Here is a 20,716-nt window from a genome sequence, read left to right on the forward strand (position 1 = left end):
ATTACAAACCAGTAGTGTCTTGGTGGAAGTGTGCCCTTTGTGACTGTGTTTTGTTCAGGACTTCCCCTTCCATTATTGCTTCTCAGTGGCATATGTGCAAAACTGCAAAAAAATAATTCCCAAGAAAACGAAAATATGCACTTATGATGTTACCTAAGTATGGAACCACTGAATTCCTTTTTTGGAAATTAAAAAAATCCAAATACCTACAACCATATTGCGGTAAAAAAACAAAAAAAACAGACCTTCCAGAAATTGAGTTCATACTGCTGGATGTCACATCATTGTATATCATTACTATGTGTCACTGTCAGACATGGATTAAGCCTAGTCTGGGACTAAAAGACAAATTAATTGAAAAAAGATTCAAGTCTAGGATGCTGTCTGGAAAAATGAGCCTGTATGTCTTCGCAGTGGATTGTTTGCGGTACAGTGGAAAAGAGGGGGCAATAACATCTAGGGTCTAAAGTCTAAAGGTGATGTGACGTGTTCTTACCTGCTAATGCTGAGTGTGAGCTGTTGAGTACAGGTTTTGATCCTGTTCTGAGCCTCCATGTGTGTCATGTGCTCCGTGCTGTCACCGTTGATAGCCAGGATGGTATCTCCTGGACACAGGTCACCTTGGGCCGCCTTACTGCCTGGTGTTACCTGATGATAACATTCACACACAAACAAGCAAGCACACCCAAAAAGAAAAGAAAAGACAGGGCGGTTATAAGTGGTGTCAAGCTGTCAAAAAGACAGGAAGACAAAAAGACAGAAAGAGGAGAAAAAGAAAAAGGTATTAGTGAAGGAGTGTCAACACTAAGGCCAAATTCAACAAAAGCAGCTCTCTTCTGATTTATGTATTATTGCCTTGGGCAGGACTCTAGGTTTACATTTTCAAAAGCCAGCAACAATGACACTGAGAACTGAGAGGGTACTACAAGTTCTGGAGGTGGTGAAATATGTGGAGGACTAGAAGGACTAGAACACTATTATGCATTTGGCCTTTTGAAATTCAGGATAAAACTAACAACGCACAATTTCACAATCACTCAGCAGCTCCCTAAGACTAAGTACTTGGAGTGATTTCAAGCTCCTTTAAACACAGTGTGCATATGAACCTTGAACTCTAACAACTGTCTCTGTGTAATGTTAGATCCTTTTTCACAAACATCTGCTCAGTGTATCTTTAGTTTAGTTTTTTTTATTTTTTTTCATCATCACTCAAACTGTTTTGATCTTGTAAAGAACATGCTTTAATTTTAAGGATTTTCTGTCAGTTTCTCGACAGTGAGCAGGTTTCTCTCTGTGATTGTTCATCTGAGAAACCCACTGGTGTGTGGACGTTTGAGCCCCAAGGGGAGAAGCAGAGGAGTGAGGAAAAATAGGGAGGGAGGGAGGGTGTCCCAGTGGCTATGTTTCACCTTCAGAGAAAACACTAAGTAACATATGATAACCATTTTCCATTATTACACACACACACACAAATGCCCCTGCTATTTCCAGGCCTCCCTCTAACTGGTCATATGGTTTTGGTGGACATAAATGAGAAGAAACTACCAATCAAATCAATCATCGAACCGAGACATCTATTCTGGGGTGTAGTAGTTGCTGTCAAATGGTTACAAGCTGCAGAGGAAAACACTTTTACAAGCAATGAACCAAAAATGCAATGAAATGCGAACAACTGTCATCATGTCCCTGGTCCACTTTGTGTTCCCTACGTCCTGTCAAGCAATGACATCTGTAACTCTTAGTTTGGATATGCTTTTCCAACTTTTAAATGAGGGGGTTTTCTGCAGCTGGATGCAATTGCTGTGGTCAGCGCAAAAGACGAGCAGTGAAAAAATAATTTCGTTAACTGAAATAAAAAAAAAATACTGTCAAACACAAAATAGAATCAGCTCTGTATGAATAAAAAATGTCTGTAAACAACATGGGACCTTCAATTATCAATGGTTTTGTAAATTATATTTCATGTAATGGTTTCTTTCACCCAACCATTTTAGCTTCTATGAATACGGCTACTCATAATGACTAAAAAAAATACTCCTTATAAATCTGGAAGTACTAAGAACTAGAAACTACTAAACTGAAATACTAATAAAAATAAATGTTACTAGGCTAGAGAGTTTATTGAAGTCCATCTCTTGTGATTCTTTAGCAACTGTACATGAAGTATTCAGTAAGTCTGATAAGTATGTTCGCAAAACATGCTTTTTTCTGCCACTACCAAAGTATTGTCTCAGTCCATTTGTATAAAAACCACCTCAAAACCTATCTTTTGAAGACAGTCCATTATACTGACTCCTGTTGAACACCAAATCGGAATTGTCAGGATCTCTACATTTTGTTATTTGTTTTCTGTTTTTACATGTCATTTAGTGTCTTCAAGGACATGGTTTTCTGCCTTCTTGTATTTGCTTAAGTGCCTTTGTGGACTTAGAAAAGCACTATATAAATCCAATCTATTATTATTAATAACACAGATCTCTGATGAGCAGTAAGTCTGATTTTAGTCAGATGCATTGGCAAAAGCAACAGTCCATCTTTTCTGTTTGTGAGAGAAATGTTAAAATGTTTTCTGTCAATCATCAAATTGTGGTGAGAAAAACTAGGTCATCATATGATGTGTTGATCTGATTGTCCAGCCTTAGAGGCAAACATACTGTTCTTAGAGACTTGAACATTTAGAATATTTAGTGTAGGAGCAGGAACAGCTGTTATTTTTGCATAAACACATGAAAAGAGAACCTACAGTATGTGATCACAAAAAATGAAAACAAGCCTTTTCTTTTATAAATTTCAATGTTACAGGTGACCAAATCTGTGCCATATTCAAGGTTAGCATTACTACTTTTGCCTTTAAATGCACAATGAAAAGAAGATTTGCAATCATTTTCTTTTTAATGAAACCCAGCAGGGCATGATTAATCATCCTCCTGTCCTCTGAGACTTTCAGTGAACACCTCTATTTGAGCTCATTTATCTCCATACCACAGCACTCATGACTTGACCTCCCAACATTTTGTTATGCCTATTACCTTGACAGCTGCACATTAGGATGCACCATGTTTGGAATGTGGAAACATGCTGAAGTACCGCTCACTGGATATCAGTCATTAAACAAATAAGAGTCTAATTAGGATGAAACCCCATTTTTTGGTTTCTCCCAAAATAGGAAAGAGAAAAATAGGACCAATGGCCCTGTATCTCACTGGCATGTTCTATCAAGAATCAATAACAACTTGAATTTGTGAGTCCTGTGGTCTTGATGCAGGAAATTAATCAGTCAAGGTTAAATGTCATGGACCCAAATGAAAATCCATATATGACTTACTATCAGTGCTCAGTAGTAACTACAGGGTGTCCCATAAGTCTCCATACATAGGAGATATAATACATTCCATACATATATGGTTCTAACATGTATTTCTTTATATTTCTTCTTTATAGTTCTTCAGCAGTGGAGGACACGCATTGAAATGTGTTCCCGACAAAATGGTAGTCATATAGAGCATATTATATAAATAAAAATGGTTTATGTCAAGAAACGTTTATTTTTCCTATGTATGGAGACTTATGGGACACCCTGTATATTGATATCTCTAACCATTTCCATGTTATAAACCATCAAAATACTTCGTAGACATTGTCCCAAGGAAGCTGTATATAAAATCTGAAATGAAATTGACCAGTAGTTTTGTCAGAATAGGTGTTTGAAGAAATTGCTAACGAAGACAAGGACAAACATGACGAAGATGACGAAGATGACACCAGACACAGAAGAGAAGAGAAGAGAAGAGAAGAGAAGAGAAGAGAAGAGAAGAGAAGAGAAGAGAAGAGAAGAGAAGAGAAGAGAAGAGAAGAGAAGAGGCTTTAAACAGCAGAGGAACACTAGTTCATGCTCCATGAAGCACTAATAGCTGAGTCGTGTGGTTCAGATGTGGAATTCCTAATTTACAGCCTCTGATCGCCCCGCTGTCCCTGACTCAGTTCCGGTAAGATGAGGGCTTTAGAGCAGTGTGGGAATAGTGCGTCTGCCTGAAAGGACTCACACAAAGCTCATTAGCATCTCCATGTTTTTTCAAGTTTTCCTTTTCCATTCACGAGGTACATCCTCCCAGAGCTTCTCTCAAAACAGGGAACATTTGGGAACATCCAGTTTGTCTGTGCTTCTCTTAAATTTAGCATATGTTAGATCAGGGGCATCAAAGTAATTTCAGTTCAGGGGTCACATACAGCCCAATTTGATCTCAAGTAGGCCAGACCAGTAAAATAGTAGCATAATAACTTAGAAATAATGGCAACTCCAAACTTTTCTCTATGTTTTAGTGAAAAACAAAGTAAATTCTGAAAATGTTTACATGCACAAACTATCCTTTCGCAAAAAATGTGAATAACCAGAAAAACCTGAAATCTCTTAAGGGAAATAAGTGCAATTTTAACAATATTATGCCTCATGTTGTCGTTTACATTTGCGTTACAACTTGCTGATCACAGTAGATTGATTTACAAAGACATAAAACAGGCAGTACATTGTTAAAAATTTGGAGTTTAAAATTTGGAGTTTGGTAGTAAAATGAGTTTGACCCCCTTAACTGTAATTTTTGCACTTCGCAAATTCATCTCATGGGCTGGAATGGAGCCTTTAGCAGGCCAGTTTTGGCCGTATGTTTGACACCCCTGTGTTTGATGATTAGTAGTTTTACTACTGCTTTTGAGACTTTGCATGAACATGGTTTGCATATGCACAGTAGCACCATCCCAACAGGCAAACAATCTAAAACATTTACCAACAATAAAGTCCTAAAACATTATTTGATTTCTCAGTGCTAATCTGTGCATAATAACAAAACTTGTGCCTTGTCTTTTGTTTTGGAAGCGTTCCTACTGTTTGTCAGTGGACGTTATATTTGATGTATTTAAGGGACCCCGCCGTTTCCAGTGTTTGTCTTGGATTTGTTCCTGTCATAGTGGACGGAGGTCAGGCACCCCCGATACGCACAGTGACTAATATCACCTCAGGGTCAGGGTATGAGCAATAGTGAATGAATCACAGACACACACACAAACAAACAGCAGTGGTATGTAAAGTGGCATAAGAGCTGCATGACTGAGGCCGTTGTTGGAGGACAAACCATTCAGTCTGAAAGGAAATGTAAAGAGGGTGTAGAGTTACGTGGTTCAGACATAATCACAATCTGCTATATATACTCTACACAATGCGGTTGAGCAACGATGTAATGACTGAAAACTACAGAACTTGACAATAAAAATGTCATTTTCTAATTAGGTTTTTTCTCTTTTTACTTTACCCTTTAATTTTGTTATTTTCATCAAGCCACTGGCAGCACTATATCTGCTGTTGAGGAGAGGTCAACTTCAACAAGCTAACATGCTAAAGAATATAAACAACCAGCTCACAAAGGAAAATTCACTGTATGTGTTTGTTGCTGATTAACCCATAAAGACCCAAACATCCACCGTCGAATAAAATCATCCACTGATCAGAAATGTTTAATACCTGTTGATCCACTAATCCTATAATCCATGTAAATAATTGGTATAAAATGCAGTTTGTCATCTTTTCATGGTCATCAGATATGACCCATTTGGACGTTCAGAGGCTCCGTAGTGAACATGGAAGCAGTCTTCTTCTACAACAATAATTGACCAGTAAAACCCATAGAGTTTGATAAATGACAGTGGATGGACACACTTTATTTAGGTCCAGTTAATAATATATTCACTGAAAAAGTCATTTTTTCTTCAGTTTTCTCTGTTTCTGATATAATAACCAGTTGAAAATAGGAAAATACCAGATTTTCACAGAAAAAATGCAAAATACAGAGGCTCATATTATAATAAATGGTGATAAATCACTTAAGAAAGGTCAAATAAAGAGAAAAATTCATTTGGGAACTGCCATAAAAGTAGCACTGGGTCTTTATGGGTTAAGTGCTATCTTGGCTCTGAATCCAGAGCACTGTGGAAGGGCAGGAGGAGAACATAAATTAAAAATATTTTATGACTTATGGTCCACCCCATTTTTACCCAATAAACCCACTTTCAGCTGCAGCACATGTTTATGGAAAAATAAGAACAAAAGATTAAACTGTATAAATATTTTTACTGTAGATCAGTCCCATTTTTTCCTTGTTACTTAATTTTCAAAATCCATTACTGTTGAGAGTTTCTGAGTTATTGAATGACTAAACTTCAGGCAAACGTAAATACATTTATGAACTGGGAAGAGTTTCAGTCAAGACTATGTTACATTTACTGGTATTAAAAAAAGAAAAAAAAATGCCTGTAAAAAAATCTGTAAAAGTGTTGGCAAATAATTTGATAACACAATTTGATATAGAGCACAATTAGGTTTTTCATTGCAATAAAATCCCCCATATGTGGGTATTAAACAGGTGGATCAGTGCTTCAGCTGCTGAAGCGGCCATGATGGATTTGAGGCCAAACCGACCGTTCACAGAGCGACTGCACTGGTAGGGTAATTCAACCAGTCACATCGTTTCCATAAGGGGCTGCTCTATAAACAGTGACATAGTTAATTGCTAACAGATAGAGTGGTTAGCAAATGACAGTCTCATGTCACACAGAGTCATGGTGTGGCACCCTGAGGACTGACAAGTGTGTGGTTTCAATGTGGAAAGAAGAAAGTAAGAAAGTGAGAGGCAGGGGACCCAGCAAAGAGGGTGGAAAATCTGTGTGACTGTGGGAGGGATGATAGAGATTTCAAAGACACTCATGTAGAATTACTAGAGCAGAATAAGTAGTTATCTGTCAAAAGTTGTGAAAAACTTTGAAAGATCGCTTCACTTTTGTTTGTTGTTTTTTACTTTCTTGGCATGCACTAATTCTCTTAACAGTTGATCAAAACACAACTTTTCTGTGTAAGTTCTGGTGTGTTATTAAAATATTAACTGTGTTACTATAAAAGGTCATGCTAATTTGAAGCAAAAAATTTGAAGAACCACGGAAAGAATAACATAAATTACATGCATTTTCATTTACAAGGTGTCCATCAAGTCTCTTTACAACTTAACAAATTTATTACAAAAGCAAATGAATACACAAATCTGTAGAAATTGTTACAAAATGAAAAGTAGATATTGAAGTTTTTTGCCTCATTTAATCCACCTCTATGTGGGCACCATTAGTTGCATGAAGCACATCCAGACGGCACTGGATTTGTTGCCATGTTGGCTGTATCACAGCCTCGTCAATGGTGTAACCCCGTAGCACATAACCCCGTAGAAAGAAATCCAGGGGAGTGATATCTGGTGAATGAGGAGGCCAGGGAATTGAACCATCTGTTCCAATCCACTGGAAATGTCTGATTTAAGAACCCACCAACATGCAGTCCCCAGTGTGGTGGTGCACCATCTACCTGGAAAATGATGGTTGGTTGAAGGTAATCTGTTGTGGTAACACATATTCAGTCAAAATTTAAGGTGAACATTTGCACTAATTGATCTCGCATTGAAGAAAAAGGACCAATGATTCGATTGCACATGATCCCACACCAACCACTCCAACTTTGAAAACCAGTGACTACATAGAACAAATCTGATTAACATATCTCTCCAATTGCTTTTGTAATATATTTTTTTTTATTGTAAAGAGACTTTGTGGACACCCTGTATAATAATAATAATAATAATAATAATAATAATAATAATAATAATAATAATAATAATAATCAAGGTTACATTATTTCATTTACAGGTGGCACTGTATTTTACATTACAAATGGCTCTAAGAAACAGTAGATGAAGAACCACACTCTGTAGCTGTTTTCCTTCTAAAATGGTTGTGAAGTCTTCATGAATTACACAGGAATAATTTGCTCTCCTCATCAGTCCAAACGACCTACTTCACTACCACATATGTTTTCACACTTTATAGCAATATCTGGGAAAATGCAACAAACAGTAATTCACTCTCCCATCGTTTATTACAGCTAAGCATAGACGTACTGCCTCCCGTGATGAAAATACATTCTCTAGATTATTTGCTGCAAAGCAGGCAATGGTAATGAATTTCAAAAGTACAACTATGGATGTAGAAATACGTACATATCTGCCTCAATAACATCAGTACACATCACACAGTTACAGCTGACAGTGGTTAGAACATTTTTGGCAGTTTGCAGGTGAACAAACCTGATGTATAAATAGTAATAGAATTCAAATAGTGCAGGAACAATAGTGTGAAATTTGAGCCAACATGTCATTAAACCACTAACTGCTGATGGCTCATTAATCATATTTTAAAGGATGCCTTTAAAATGTTTTTGTTATGTTATAAATTCCTCAGAGATCAACAGGGTGGGAGCCTGAGTTGTGACATCTAAGGAACACAGAGAATAATTCCTGGCAAGCTGTCAAACGCCTTTGTTTGCTTGTTTGACCGGCGATAGGAACCATGGTTATGACCTTGGTGACACTTTCGGAAAGCCATTACATAGCTGAGGGTGTGAGGTTCTAACAAGTGTGTGACTGCTGCACACAAACAAAGAGAACGGATCTGCCAAAACCAATAAGCAGGACCGGAGCTGATGATTTAATATGTGAGGGGAGACTTTAATGAGAACACGAGGAAAAGACGGAACTGTGTGACCTGAACATCAGTCAGACCCAGCAGTAATCTAGACGACAGCTGCATGATATGGAAAACCACTGACATTGGACTTTGTTCTGCCTGTGACATATAATCAATAAAATTCTATCAGAGGAATATTTTTTTGAAGAATGAATCCTTCTAGAAATATTAGGGGGATTCTGTGAAGGAGTTCATCCACATGGCAGATTAAAAACACAACGCAGTGAAGAGTTTTTACAGTGTGAACCTTCATGTCTTAAATTTTAGAACTAAGGAGTTGGTATCAATGCAATAAATAAAAGAGATGGTGATGGCTGTGACAGCTCCTCTGAAGTGACTTGGGAGGTTGAGTCTCTCTGGAGAGTGTAGCATCATGGGTTGTTAAGAACAGTGGTTCTCAACCTTTTTTCAGTGATGTACCCTCTGTGAAATATTTTTTCAGCCAAGTACCCCCTAACCAGCACAAAGCATTTCTGGTTGAAAAAAATGACTTAAAACAGAGTGCTGTGCCATCAGTGTCTAATTTATTAAACTTTGGAACTCCATTAGTAGTGGTCTCTATTGAACTATTTGGAAATAAAAAGATATAACTAAAAAAAAGAAGGAAATAATTAACTTAATTATAAATAAAGATCTGTGCACATAAAAATGATTATCAACATAAAGTGTCCTCCTTTGGGATCATAGTAAAGATCTGTTCTCAACAAGAATTACGCTTCATCCACGACTCCATTGTTTGAGTTTTCAAGTGATTGACAGGTGATGCTAGGTGGCATATGACAGGTTGGGTCAAACCATTCTGGTATGGGGGAGACTCTGGGTTTTTAGGATGATGAAATTGAATAGCCTACTGAACATAAAGTTCATTTTATGAACTTATATATTTTCCTGAAATATTTAATTAATTTAATAATTATTTTCAAAGGATTTTTGCATGGTTGCTACTTTTTAAATATATTTTAAAATCTCACGTACCCCCTGGAGTGCCTTCATGTACCCCCAGGGGTACGCGAACCCCCATTTGAGAACCACTGGTTTAGAACATTAACTTTGCAAAGCTATCATCTGTATTTTTACACTTTATGGTCAGCTCTAAGAGTGTTGGGTTAGACCATTTTAATCTGCAAGAGTGTGTATTACATATTTTACTGACACAAAGGAGGTCTTGACAAGTGTAACTGTCACAGTTTACATCAGTGATTCACCAGTTTTAGGAGATAACGTTACACTGAGAAGATCAATACCAGGTAGATCCTGACCAAACTATCTTGCAAAGTTGTATTTATAATCAACTTCTACATACACAATATGGACAAAAGTATTTAGGTGTTTCTTTTCTAACAGGGGTCTGAGCTTCAAACAATAATGACAAATGTCATAGTACAGCTTTATATTGTGATGAATATCACTCCATTGGTTAGTTTTGTTTCAATTGTTATCGTTGCTTCCAAAATGCCTGAGAGGGTTTTTACTTAATTTCTCTCAACATTGTTTTTTTTTTCTTTTATCCATATCTATGAGTTTAAGGTTCTACCTCTAAATTTCTAAAAATATTTTCATGTTCTGACTCTAAATAATAATTTTCTACCACAACTAACTGTTTACCTTTTTCACATCTCACTTCAGAAGAAAAATCTCCCATTAAACTTTAAGGAAATATTGATGTTTGTATCTCAAATCAGCCAGAACAGGACATCTTACGGCTGTAGCCATGATGTGTCCCAGTATTTTTATCCATATAGTTTATAAACATCAATATTTCCTTAAAGTATTGCTTGTATCCCAGACCCCGTTAGAAAAGAATCACCTGAATTTAATGTGTCCAAATACTTTTGTTCCTACAGTGTACAAAGAAGGGGTTGGTTGGTGAACATGTCCAGCAAAGATCAGTGGTTTCCAAATTTTAATCCTCTTATGAAAAATAAGTGCAATTTTAACATTAAATGCCTCAGCATTATGCCTTATCATTGACACATGTGCATTAGCTACAACTTACAGATCATAGTGAATCTACAAATACACAAAAAACTTAGCAACTGGCAGAATACTGTTAAAATTGCACTTACTTCTCGTAAGACATTTCAGGTTGTTTATATTTGTTCATGTTACTCATATTTTTTTGTGAAAGGTTACTTTGTAAATGTAAACATTTTCATGTAATTTTACTTTTTTATGCTAAGACAAAGAAGAAAAATTTGGAGTTGTCCTTATTTATGCATTATTATGATAGTATTTTACTGGCCCGACCCACTTGAGATTGAATTGGGCTGCATGTGGCCCCTGAACTAAAATTATTTTGGCAGCATTAATTGTTAACATCTTAAGTGTAATTTTTGCATTTCATAAATTCAACCCATGGGCTGGATTGAACCCTTTGGTGGGCCAGTTTTGGCCCACGAACCAGAGTTTGACACCTCTGATCAAGTCTAATCATCAGTATTTGTCTTTGTTTTCCATTCCTGTAAATTGCATCTGTAACCACATGGCACAGCTGTTTCATGTTCTTCTCAGCATTAGCTTCCCTTAAGAGATTGTCACATATCTCACCATGTGATGTGTTAATATGCTGTGAATGATCATCATGAAGAGAATCACGAGGATTCTGTTTTAGATGCTAGTACTTGGAAAAGTCACAAACAAATTTGTCAGTGGCGATAAAACCATGTCTTAAAATCCCAGAGAATCAGGTCGTATGTTAACATATTTTTGTCTTAAAACCATTACTAGAGTCCTTTTCCTGTAACATGTGTAGCTACAGCTTAAAGAACTCCACAACAACAGGAAATGCTTCAAGAGTACCGCCTGTTATCTTCTTTCTCAGTGTGTTGTGGAGATACGACCCCTAGCATCTGTAATTCTAGCCTGGAGAAAAGGGCAGCCACAGAGCATCTTAAAACTGACAATTATAACATGCAGTGTCAGAGAAACGACCCATGTGGCTTTAGGTCACATGTCCTGTCTCTGGTATGCGGTGCAGAGACAGACAGACCTACAGACAGACAGACTGGAGGATTAAAGGGTACAAAGGACACCAGGTTCATTTTATACAAAAGTGCTGATACAAACACACTTATATTTGTTTTTAAGTCATGCCCTGTGATTACAGTGCCCTTGTATAATCAGCCTAAGAACTGAGCAGTGATATGACCTGATACAGATACAGGTTTTTGTGCCAGACTCCACTAACCCGATGAAATTCCACAGATTCCATTTCTACAAGGAAATGTTGACAAGTGGGAGCTTACAGGTGTAGTATAACAACTGACAAAGAAAGCACAGACCAACTTGTGTTTACCCGTCTCAGATAATGTTTCATATCATTGTAAAATTTTGATATTTACACCTGGGATTACTGGTCAATTAAAAAAGAATATCTCATGGTTCTAATGTGAGAAACTGTCTTGAGTATTTAGTCAAAAATCTGCCTCTAAAAAATCTGCCACTAAGCCAATATAACAGGGCTGTAAAATAAGACGATACCATTTGATGATCCAAAATGTCCATTTTTCGCACACAGCACGTTTTGTTTTTCCTCACAGCATGAATGCAGGTTGTGTTTTCTTTACATTACATATTTTTATTGTGAGTCTTATTTAGCTTAAAAATGTGCTATTTTCTACTTAAATATTTAAACTACATCTGTCTTTCTAGCTTTTTATACATCATTGTATGTTTTTTATGACATGTCAAAGTGAAGATTAACAAAAACATTCCAAACAAAGGAGTAAATGTATCAAATATTAGTGAGAACCTTTCCAGGGATGTAGCTCAGATTGGAAAACAGTCATTTTATACAGACTGCTATATTTTTATCAATTGAATTTACAGACATGCTACAAATATGCTACATCGTGATATTATTGATATCTGAGTACGAAATGACCTGATATTTTTTATCACATTGCTCAGATCTGAAACTGACAGAACAACAAAAATATCAGCTGGAAAAAATCAATAAACAATAGGCTGTCATTAGGTTGAAATGAAAACTCTAGCCAAAAGCGTTGCTCATTTTGCATCACCAGCACAGACCACTCAGCAGGATGCGCAACATAAGTCAACAGTGATTCTGTTTACGGCTCAGGTCACTATTTACCCAGCACTCAGTTGTGAATTCCTGTCCAGAGGATGACTGGTTGCCAGTTGGCAGGACTGACAAGCATTCTGCGTCACCTTCTTCTTGGACATTGTTTTGACACTGATTTCCCAATGGGCTTATACTGCAGCTGCCATTTTCAACACATCCTCTCTAAAATGTTTCTGCAGTTACATCAGTGATTTTACTATCTTTCTGCTTCCAGGACGCTCAAGGCTTTTCTCGCCCAGACGTTTACCAGCCTGAGACGACACGAGCACACATGCTGGTAAAGCAAATCTTTCCAGAGTCATGCAGAGCGTGTCAGCGTCATTAACTGGTCACGTCCCAATCAGCTGGCAGAAGACTAAAGGGCTTATCTTGGTACATTATCACCTTAAGAAAGACGTAGTTACTGCTCTTACAGCTTGTTTTATGGTATTTACAGCATTCACTGTTTCCAAGAGCAGGTGTTTCGTGGCATTTACGCCTTGATGGACAGAGGGACAAAGAGGAAGAGGGATGGGAAGATGCCAGGCATGATAGATTAGATTGTCAATCACAAAAAAATACATCTTTACCATGAGACACAAACTATCCATGAGACACAAACTATCCCCTTCAGAAACATTCTCACAAGCATACTCAGCCTCCATGTTTCTCTTTCTTGGACAACATGCTACACATTCTAATTGTCATCTTGGGCATGCACAGTAAGACAAGAATGCAGCAAGCATGTGATAAATCATCTGTTTAGGTGATACTCCAGTACATAAGCAGCACTAAATAACATCACATTTCAACCTCTGAATGTACAGACTCCGGTGAGGTGAGGTGAGAGGATTCCTTTCCCACCCTCATTTGTTTTTTTTAGCACTTCCTGAAACAAATTTTGAATTATTTGCCCCCATAAATCAAACTCCAGAATAAAACAACTATTGAGTTTGTCCAATAAATCTATTTCAATACTATTCACTGACGTTTCAGAGCATCTGACGTCAACTGAACAATAAACTGTCCTGGTTAATAACAACAAAAAGATGCCGTCAAGAGGCAGCATAATGGAAGCATCTGCTGCCAGAAGTGTGTATTTATACTTCTGACATTACATATTTTGCTACACATGCATTCATCCCACCAGCTGCTTCCTTCTCTCATTTTTAGGCTGAGACTTTGGACTTCACTGTTATTCATTTTTGCAGCTAAAAGCTAATCCACGTGAACACTAGTTTTTACTGCCACCTTTGATATGTAAGTGTCTGTTAAGTGTAACCTGTGATTAATTCCACTTTGTTACACAATGTTCTCGACAATGCAACAAACCTCACAGTGCATGCCATGGTTTATAATCTGGCAGTCAAGCAAGTATGCACAGATTTAAACTGGCAAAATTGATAAAAAGAGAAATCAGTTGCACAACAACCTCCTGCTGCACTTATTATTATCATTATTAAGTCAGGAATGTGCGCTTCAAACAACAAGGGATTGCCTAAAGCTGAGCCAGGCAACATTTTGACTTCAGAATCAGCATGAAACACAACAGGGCCTCAAATGCATGGATAAGTTTTCCATCTTTTCTCAACTTCAGGCTCAGGAAGAGACAAACTGAAACCTGAACAGCAAGCATAAAAAGAGTAGAAACTAGATCCATCAATGACATTTTAGCCTTTAAAAGAAGATGATATATAGGTACAGAGTGTGAAGTTTACTGATGTCATATTATTGTTACCATTCACTGTGATTTGGAGAACCAAAGGTGCCAAGATTTCCAACGTAAAACCACAAAACCTACAGACACACTCCTGCACGCAGTCATGACTGCACAGTTACTCAGAGCTCTCTCATCGATGCATCACAACTTTTTGGATGACTTAGTGGTAGCTTCGCTAACAGAAATGACTTCAGGTGACCTTCAGGGGTTTGTCTGCTTTTCTCAAAGTCGTTAATCACCCACCATAAATCTAAAAATTACACCTCCAGTTTAAAGTGCTTAGGCCCTGTAGTTAAAGGGTCGGTTCGGGGCTGGTGATACAGCTGAGCACAACACCTGGAATCCCTCAGCAGCACCAATGAGCTCTGATGAAAAACAAATGTCAGCACCGCCCCCCCCCACCCCCACCCCACACATACACACACACCACGTCCTCCTCATCCCCCACTTTCTGCAAGCCCTGCAGCAGGACCGGCCTATGTTTACCCTGGACGGGATGAACTGTTGGCTACTGCCAGGTCCACTGCCAGCACTCTGACTCCTAACCCACATTCATAGGGTCAGGAAAGTTCAGGAAGGTGGCTGAATTCTACTACTAGTCCACATCAGTCTTATTATATTATATACATATACAGGATATTTAACAATATTTAAATGACTTATAATAATACCCTAATAATAGATTGAATCAGTTTATAAGCATACATACACAGTTAATGCAATATGAAGTGAAAACACATGTACAAACTACACATGAAACTTTTTTGATACTGAAACACTTTCAGACATCGACACAGACCACACAAAATATATTCTAAATATATCTACAGATAAAACATTCTGTCACAGGTATTTCAAATTTTGTTTTAAACAAACTTATATCTCTGTATATCCAGACCATGAATGCAAGTATGGCACAATTATATATGAGGTCAGTTACAGTATAAACAGGCAAAATCACTCTTGATATAGCCTTGCATAAATGTCATTACATTAAAATAGGAAAACACACTGAAGGTGCATGCTAATACCTGAGGTCACTTACTACCATATTAAAAAAACTACTTTGTAAAAAGAAAAAAAAAAAGAAAAAGGATGAATATTGCCTATATCCATTAACCTATATCAGTGATTTATTTTTTACTTGCTTTTTGTCAGGTCCATTATAATTTACAGTCTGACAAGCGCAAAAGACTGTACTGGCGTCACACTGCCAGGAGTTAGACGGCACCAACTGGCAGGTTGAATAGAGGAGCTCACTTTCATTCAGTTCAAATAGATGCTGCAGCAGATAATAGACCCTGACAAACGCGTATTCAAGGTTAATTTATTAAGAAAAAAGTACCTCCAGCCTAACTTTCTTACAGTTGTCAACTGTATATGATAATTAGCGTGAAAATTATGGGAATAAATTAGCCGGTTTAAAAACAAAACAAAACCAAAAACCTGAAGTTCCAAGTGAAGGTGTTTAGTCCATGATCGGTTCAATGGATGAATCCAGACATGTGAGGTGGAAGGTAAAGTGGTGTCCTACCCTGGAGATGGTTAACGGTGTGCTGAAGTCACGTCCTCCCACCAAACGAAAACCCCACGGAGAGGGTCCCATGAGTGTCACGGTCTGGGCCATGTTTCCAGTCAGACTTCGGGATGGAGACGGACAGATGTCAGGCAGTCAGCGGAAGGGGGAAGTCCGGGTTCTAGCTCTTCGTACTGGGGTTAAAGCGGTGTCGGAGTCCCGGTGTCCCGCTCACAGCTGCTAGGCAACGCTGTCCCGGCTGTGAAAACTTTGCTCCCCTCCTGATTCAACTTTAAATAACGAAGCCGCCTCTGACGTGGGGCGACGGGTTGTCCTGCCCGCCCTCAGCTCTGGCCGTGGAGGAGGGAGGGAGGGAGGGAGGGAGGGGACGGGGCTGGAGCACCGGAGACCTGCCGCTGCTGCTCTGAAATGTGAAGCCCCGCACCAGCTTATTGTAGTCCGCCAGTGCAGGTCCACAGACAGGCCTGTCCGGGACTCTGGACTGGGTCCTCTTCTGCTGGTCTGATGGATGCTTGTTTTCCTTTCTCTTCAGTTAGAATTACGCACATTCATCCACATTTGCCTTCTTTTTTTTCTTCACTGAGAAACTTTACTCATGTGTGTTTTGATCACACGAATTACAACCAAAACAAACCTGTACAGCTGACACTAAACAATACAGACCAGGGTTGTGAAACATACGGCCCGTGGGCCAAAACCGGCCCGCCAGTGGTTCCAGCCCGGCCCACCAGATGAATGAATGAAACTGAAGTGAAAAAATGCACTGAAGATATTTAGAATCAAGGATGTTGAACTCATTTTAGTTCAAGAGCCACATGTGATTCAAGTAAAATAACAGCGTAATAACTTATAAATAATGACAGCTGTCAATTTTGTTCTCGGTTTAACCCTTTCATGCATGAATTATGAGAACCTTAATCAAGATTTTTTTTTTTCCTGAGCATTTTTATCCCTCTTTAGGCATGAAAAAAAATGTGATTGAATTTTTTTAATGAACCTATTTTTCATGGAGTAACCAAAATGTCCACTCAGCTGGACACCATGCATTTTAATTTTTTTTTTATATTTAATCTTTATTTAACCAGGTTGGCTAGTTGGTAACTTGAGAACTGATTCTCATTTACAATAACAACCTGGCCACGAGGCAGCACCCAAACAGAATGAGTAGCAGCACAGGTTACATGTACAAACGACAGAACAGATTAAAAAAGTATATTTTTGAAGCAAAGAAACATGAATTTACTGTCATACTGTGTGAAAACTATGAAATAAAAACCGTTTTAATGCTGCTAATCTGATGTTTTCTCACATTTTAACATACAATAATACTAGTTATTACTCACTCAGATAATATGCAACAAAAAAAAACATTTTTTTGTTAAAAAACAAACAAACTGTTAATTACAGTCTAATTGCAATTAGCAATTGAATTACACTCAAATATGTTACTGCAGGTCAGGTTAATCAAGGACAGGAAAGTTACAGTAATGGTATGAACTGCAGTGTATGGTATAATGCATAAACATGTCCACTGTGTTGGTTGATATGGAACTAAAACAGCAAAATCCATGAATATACAAGAGAACAGCTGTAGAATAACTGTCCACTGGAGTGACCACTATGCATGAAAGGGTCAATGTGGAGAAAAAATGCATTACAATATGAAAATACTACTATTACTATGCTATTATTTTACTGGTCTGGCAGCTTGAGATGAAATTGGGCTGAATGTGACCTCTGAAAGAAAATGAGTTTGACACTCCTACCCTAAATAAACACTGAGGCAGAGGACTTTGCTCTTTAAACAATTTTGTTTCATTTCCATCCATCCATTTTCTGAACTGTTTAGTCCTCAAGAGGTTTGCAGGGATGCTGGAGCCTATCCCAGCTACCATCAGATGAAGGTGGGGAACACCCTGGTTGTGTCACCAGTTCATCACAGCGCTGACATATGCTGACAAGCAACCATTCAGTATCACATTCACACCTATGGGTGATTAAGATACTGTAAGATCAGACAAGTTGAGTTTACTTAAAAAAAAATCTGAGGTAACCCGCTACTGTAAAAAAAATTAAGTAATGAGTGATGAAAACTTGAGTGTATTACATTTAAATGCTTGATTTGAATGGAATTGCTATTTTAAGTACAACACGCTAAATGCCAAGTTAATTTAACTTAAAATTTGTTGTAGTGTCAATTGCTTTATATAATCATTAGACTCAATATTACCAGTTAATAGCACTCAGTTCCAAGTTGATGTAAATTTAAACCTTTTGCAATTTAAATGGTTTTACATATTTATTCAATTTCATATACTGTAGCATGGATGGTAGTCTGGTTAGTAGTTTGGTTGATATTAATTGTTAGCGTAGGTAGCACTGTCAATTTGTTGAGGCATAAGAATGTTCTTTATACATAAATGCTCATAGCTGAACAGGAAAGCCATTGTTGGGCCTATGGCTCTCACTCATGGTGCAGCTCTACAAAAATAGAAAAACAAACACAAAAAGGCCAATAAACATGACCATACACACATTAAGTCAAAATTAACACTAACACCACAACCCCACTGAACCCCTGCACATAAAAATAACACATTTTCAACAACATGCCCAATACCCACAATGCAATGTGGAGATAAAAAGATGTGGTCATGACTAAAACTTAGTGATTTAAATTCATTCAACTTTTTCATACTTTCAACTATGTCTACAAATTAGTAGACTATACTTAACATTTTATAGTAATGTAATAAAACTTAAATCCTTAAAGTACATTGTAATTAAAACATTTTAGTAAATACAAAGTCCGGGCTTACAGTGTATGTGGAGGACATACAAACTCCTCACCTAAAGACCCACATCAGCTGACCTTCTTGCTGTGAGGTGAAAGCTTCACAGCAAGAAGGCACCACCGTCCTACCCTTGTTTTATTTCCAAAACAGGTGTATGGATTCTGATGCTGACAGAAATGTGACATCACAGGTTGTTGTTTCAACTGCTGATGTGAAACCAGTAGTTTTCGATTTGGCAGTTGCCATGTTGGACTTTTGTAGCTGGAAGTGACCAGATATAGGTCAAGGTCAAGGTGTACTTTATTATCTCCAAAGGGCAATTCATTTTACAGCCAGCAGTAAGGCTATATACATCTAAAATGTTATGTAATACTATTTAAAAAGGCCAGTGGAACCAGGTATGGATGAGTTCTTCAGTCTGTCCTGCACCTGGGCAGACTGTATCTGCATCCTGATGGCAGCAGTATTCAGCAGACAGAGGGTGACCGCTGTCTGCAGTTATCGATCAAATCTTTTTCACCACTCTCACTCTGGAGAGGGAGGAAAGCTCCTGGAGGTTTATGCCTGGGATCTTGCTGCTCACCCATACAATGTGTCCCAGGTGTATTTTATTTTTAAAAGTAAGTGATCCAAACCAGCAGATAAAGGAAATTATTAAAACAGACTTAAAGTAGAAAAGCACTTGGAGAGCGCAGACCTCCGCCAAGGCAGATCAGTGCCCCCCTTGACCACCATCAAAATTTAATCATTTGTTCCTTGTGCCAGTATCAACATTTCCTGAAATTTTCATACAAATCCGTCCATAACTTTTTGAGTTATCTTGCACACGGACAGACAGACAGACAGACAGACAGACAAACCAACGCTGGCAAAAACATAAGGTAATAAAATAAGAATAAAACATATTCATCAAAACAGTGTCAACATTAAAACTTTGGAACTTCCGATAAAAGTGCATCCGCTGGTGGGCCTTTACACAAACAGCATCAATGTGGACCAAAGGGTCAGAGTCATCTTTGAGAGGTCATGTGCTAAATTCTAGCTTACTGACCCAGTGAAATGGTAAAATGTATCAGGCACTGCCTGACAAAGTCATCTCAAATTCTTTATGGAACCTGTTAACCACAGCTATAGTCAGTCAGTCAGGAAAAATACAGGGAGTCTGTAAAGTCTCTTTATAATTTAATACATTTATTACATAGGCTAATGAATAGACAAATATGTAGAAATTTTTACAAAATGAAAAGTAGATACTGAAGGTTGTATTTGCCTCATTTAATCAACCTCAACCATTAGCTGCACACAGCACATTCAGTCTGTACTGGATTTCTAACCATGTTGACTGTAGAGTCATCAGTGGTCTCATTTGCATCAGTGACCTTTTACTTCAGGTTGTTGATGTCCCGTATCTTTGTTCGATACACAACATCTTAAACATAACCCCATAGAAAGAAATCCAAGGGAGTGGTATCTGGTGAACGAGGCGTCCAGGGAATTGGGCCATCTCTTCCAATCCACCGGTCTGGAAATGTTTGATTTAGAAACCCACCAACATGCAGTCCCCAATGTGGTGGCGTACCATCTACGAAATGATGTTTGGTTGAAGGTCATCCAGTTGTGGTGACACATATTCAGACAAAAGGTCAAAGTAAACATTTGCAGTAATTGATCTCTTGTTGAAGAAAAATGGACCAATGATTCGATTACACATGTTCCCCATGTGATTAAAAACTGAGTACACAGAACAAATCTGATGAACATATCTCATCAATTACTTTTGTAATATTTTTTTTGAATTGTAAAGAGACTTTGTGGACACCCTGTACATTTTATTGCAGCTGGAACTCCAGAAGTCCAATTTGACAGCTGAATGAGCTGTGAAACAGACCTGTCCATCAAAGCTCAATACAGTAAATATCAAAGTTCAACATGATGGATGGAATGGAAGCCGTGGTATTACAGCAAGATATCACATCAGTAGACAGTTGGAC

At 37.9% G+C, this 20,716-nt stretch overlaps 1 protein-coding gene across 1 annotated transcript in view; it reads right to left on the reverse strand.

The window, feature by feature from the left end:
* Positions 1–16,216, reverse strand: part of pdlim4 (PDZ and LIM domain 4) — a 62,859-nt gene extending 46,643 nt beyond the window's left edge. Inside the window, exons 1-2 of the mRNA XM_030153352.1 lie at positions 15,928–16,216; positions 497–648 (exon numbers count right to left, since the gene is read on the reverse strand). Of these exons, the coding sequence (XP_030009212.1) occupies positions 497–648; positions 15,928–16,020 (245 nt within the window). The 5' untranslated portion in view covers positions 16,021–16,216. The remainder of the gene's footprint in view (positions 1–496; positions 649–15,927) is intronic.
* Positions 16,217–20,716: the final 4,500 nt, after the last annotated feature.

The sequence above is a fragment of the Sphaeramia orbicularis genome, chromosome 14, assembly GCF_902148855.1.
Source record: "Sphaeramia orbicularis chromosome 14, fSphaOr1.1, whole genome shotgun sequence".
NCBI lineage: Eukaryota > Metazoa > Chordata > Actinopteri > Kurtiformes > Apogonidae > Sphaeramia > Sphaeramia orbicularis.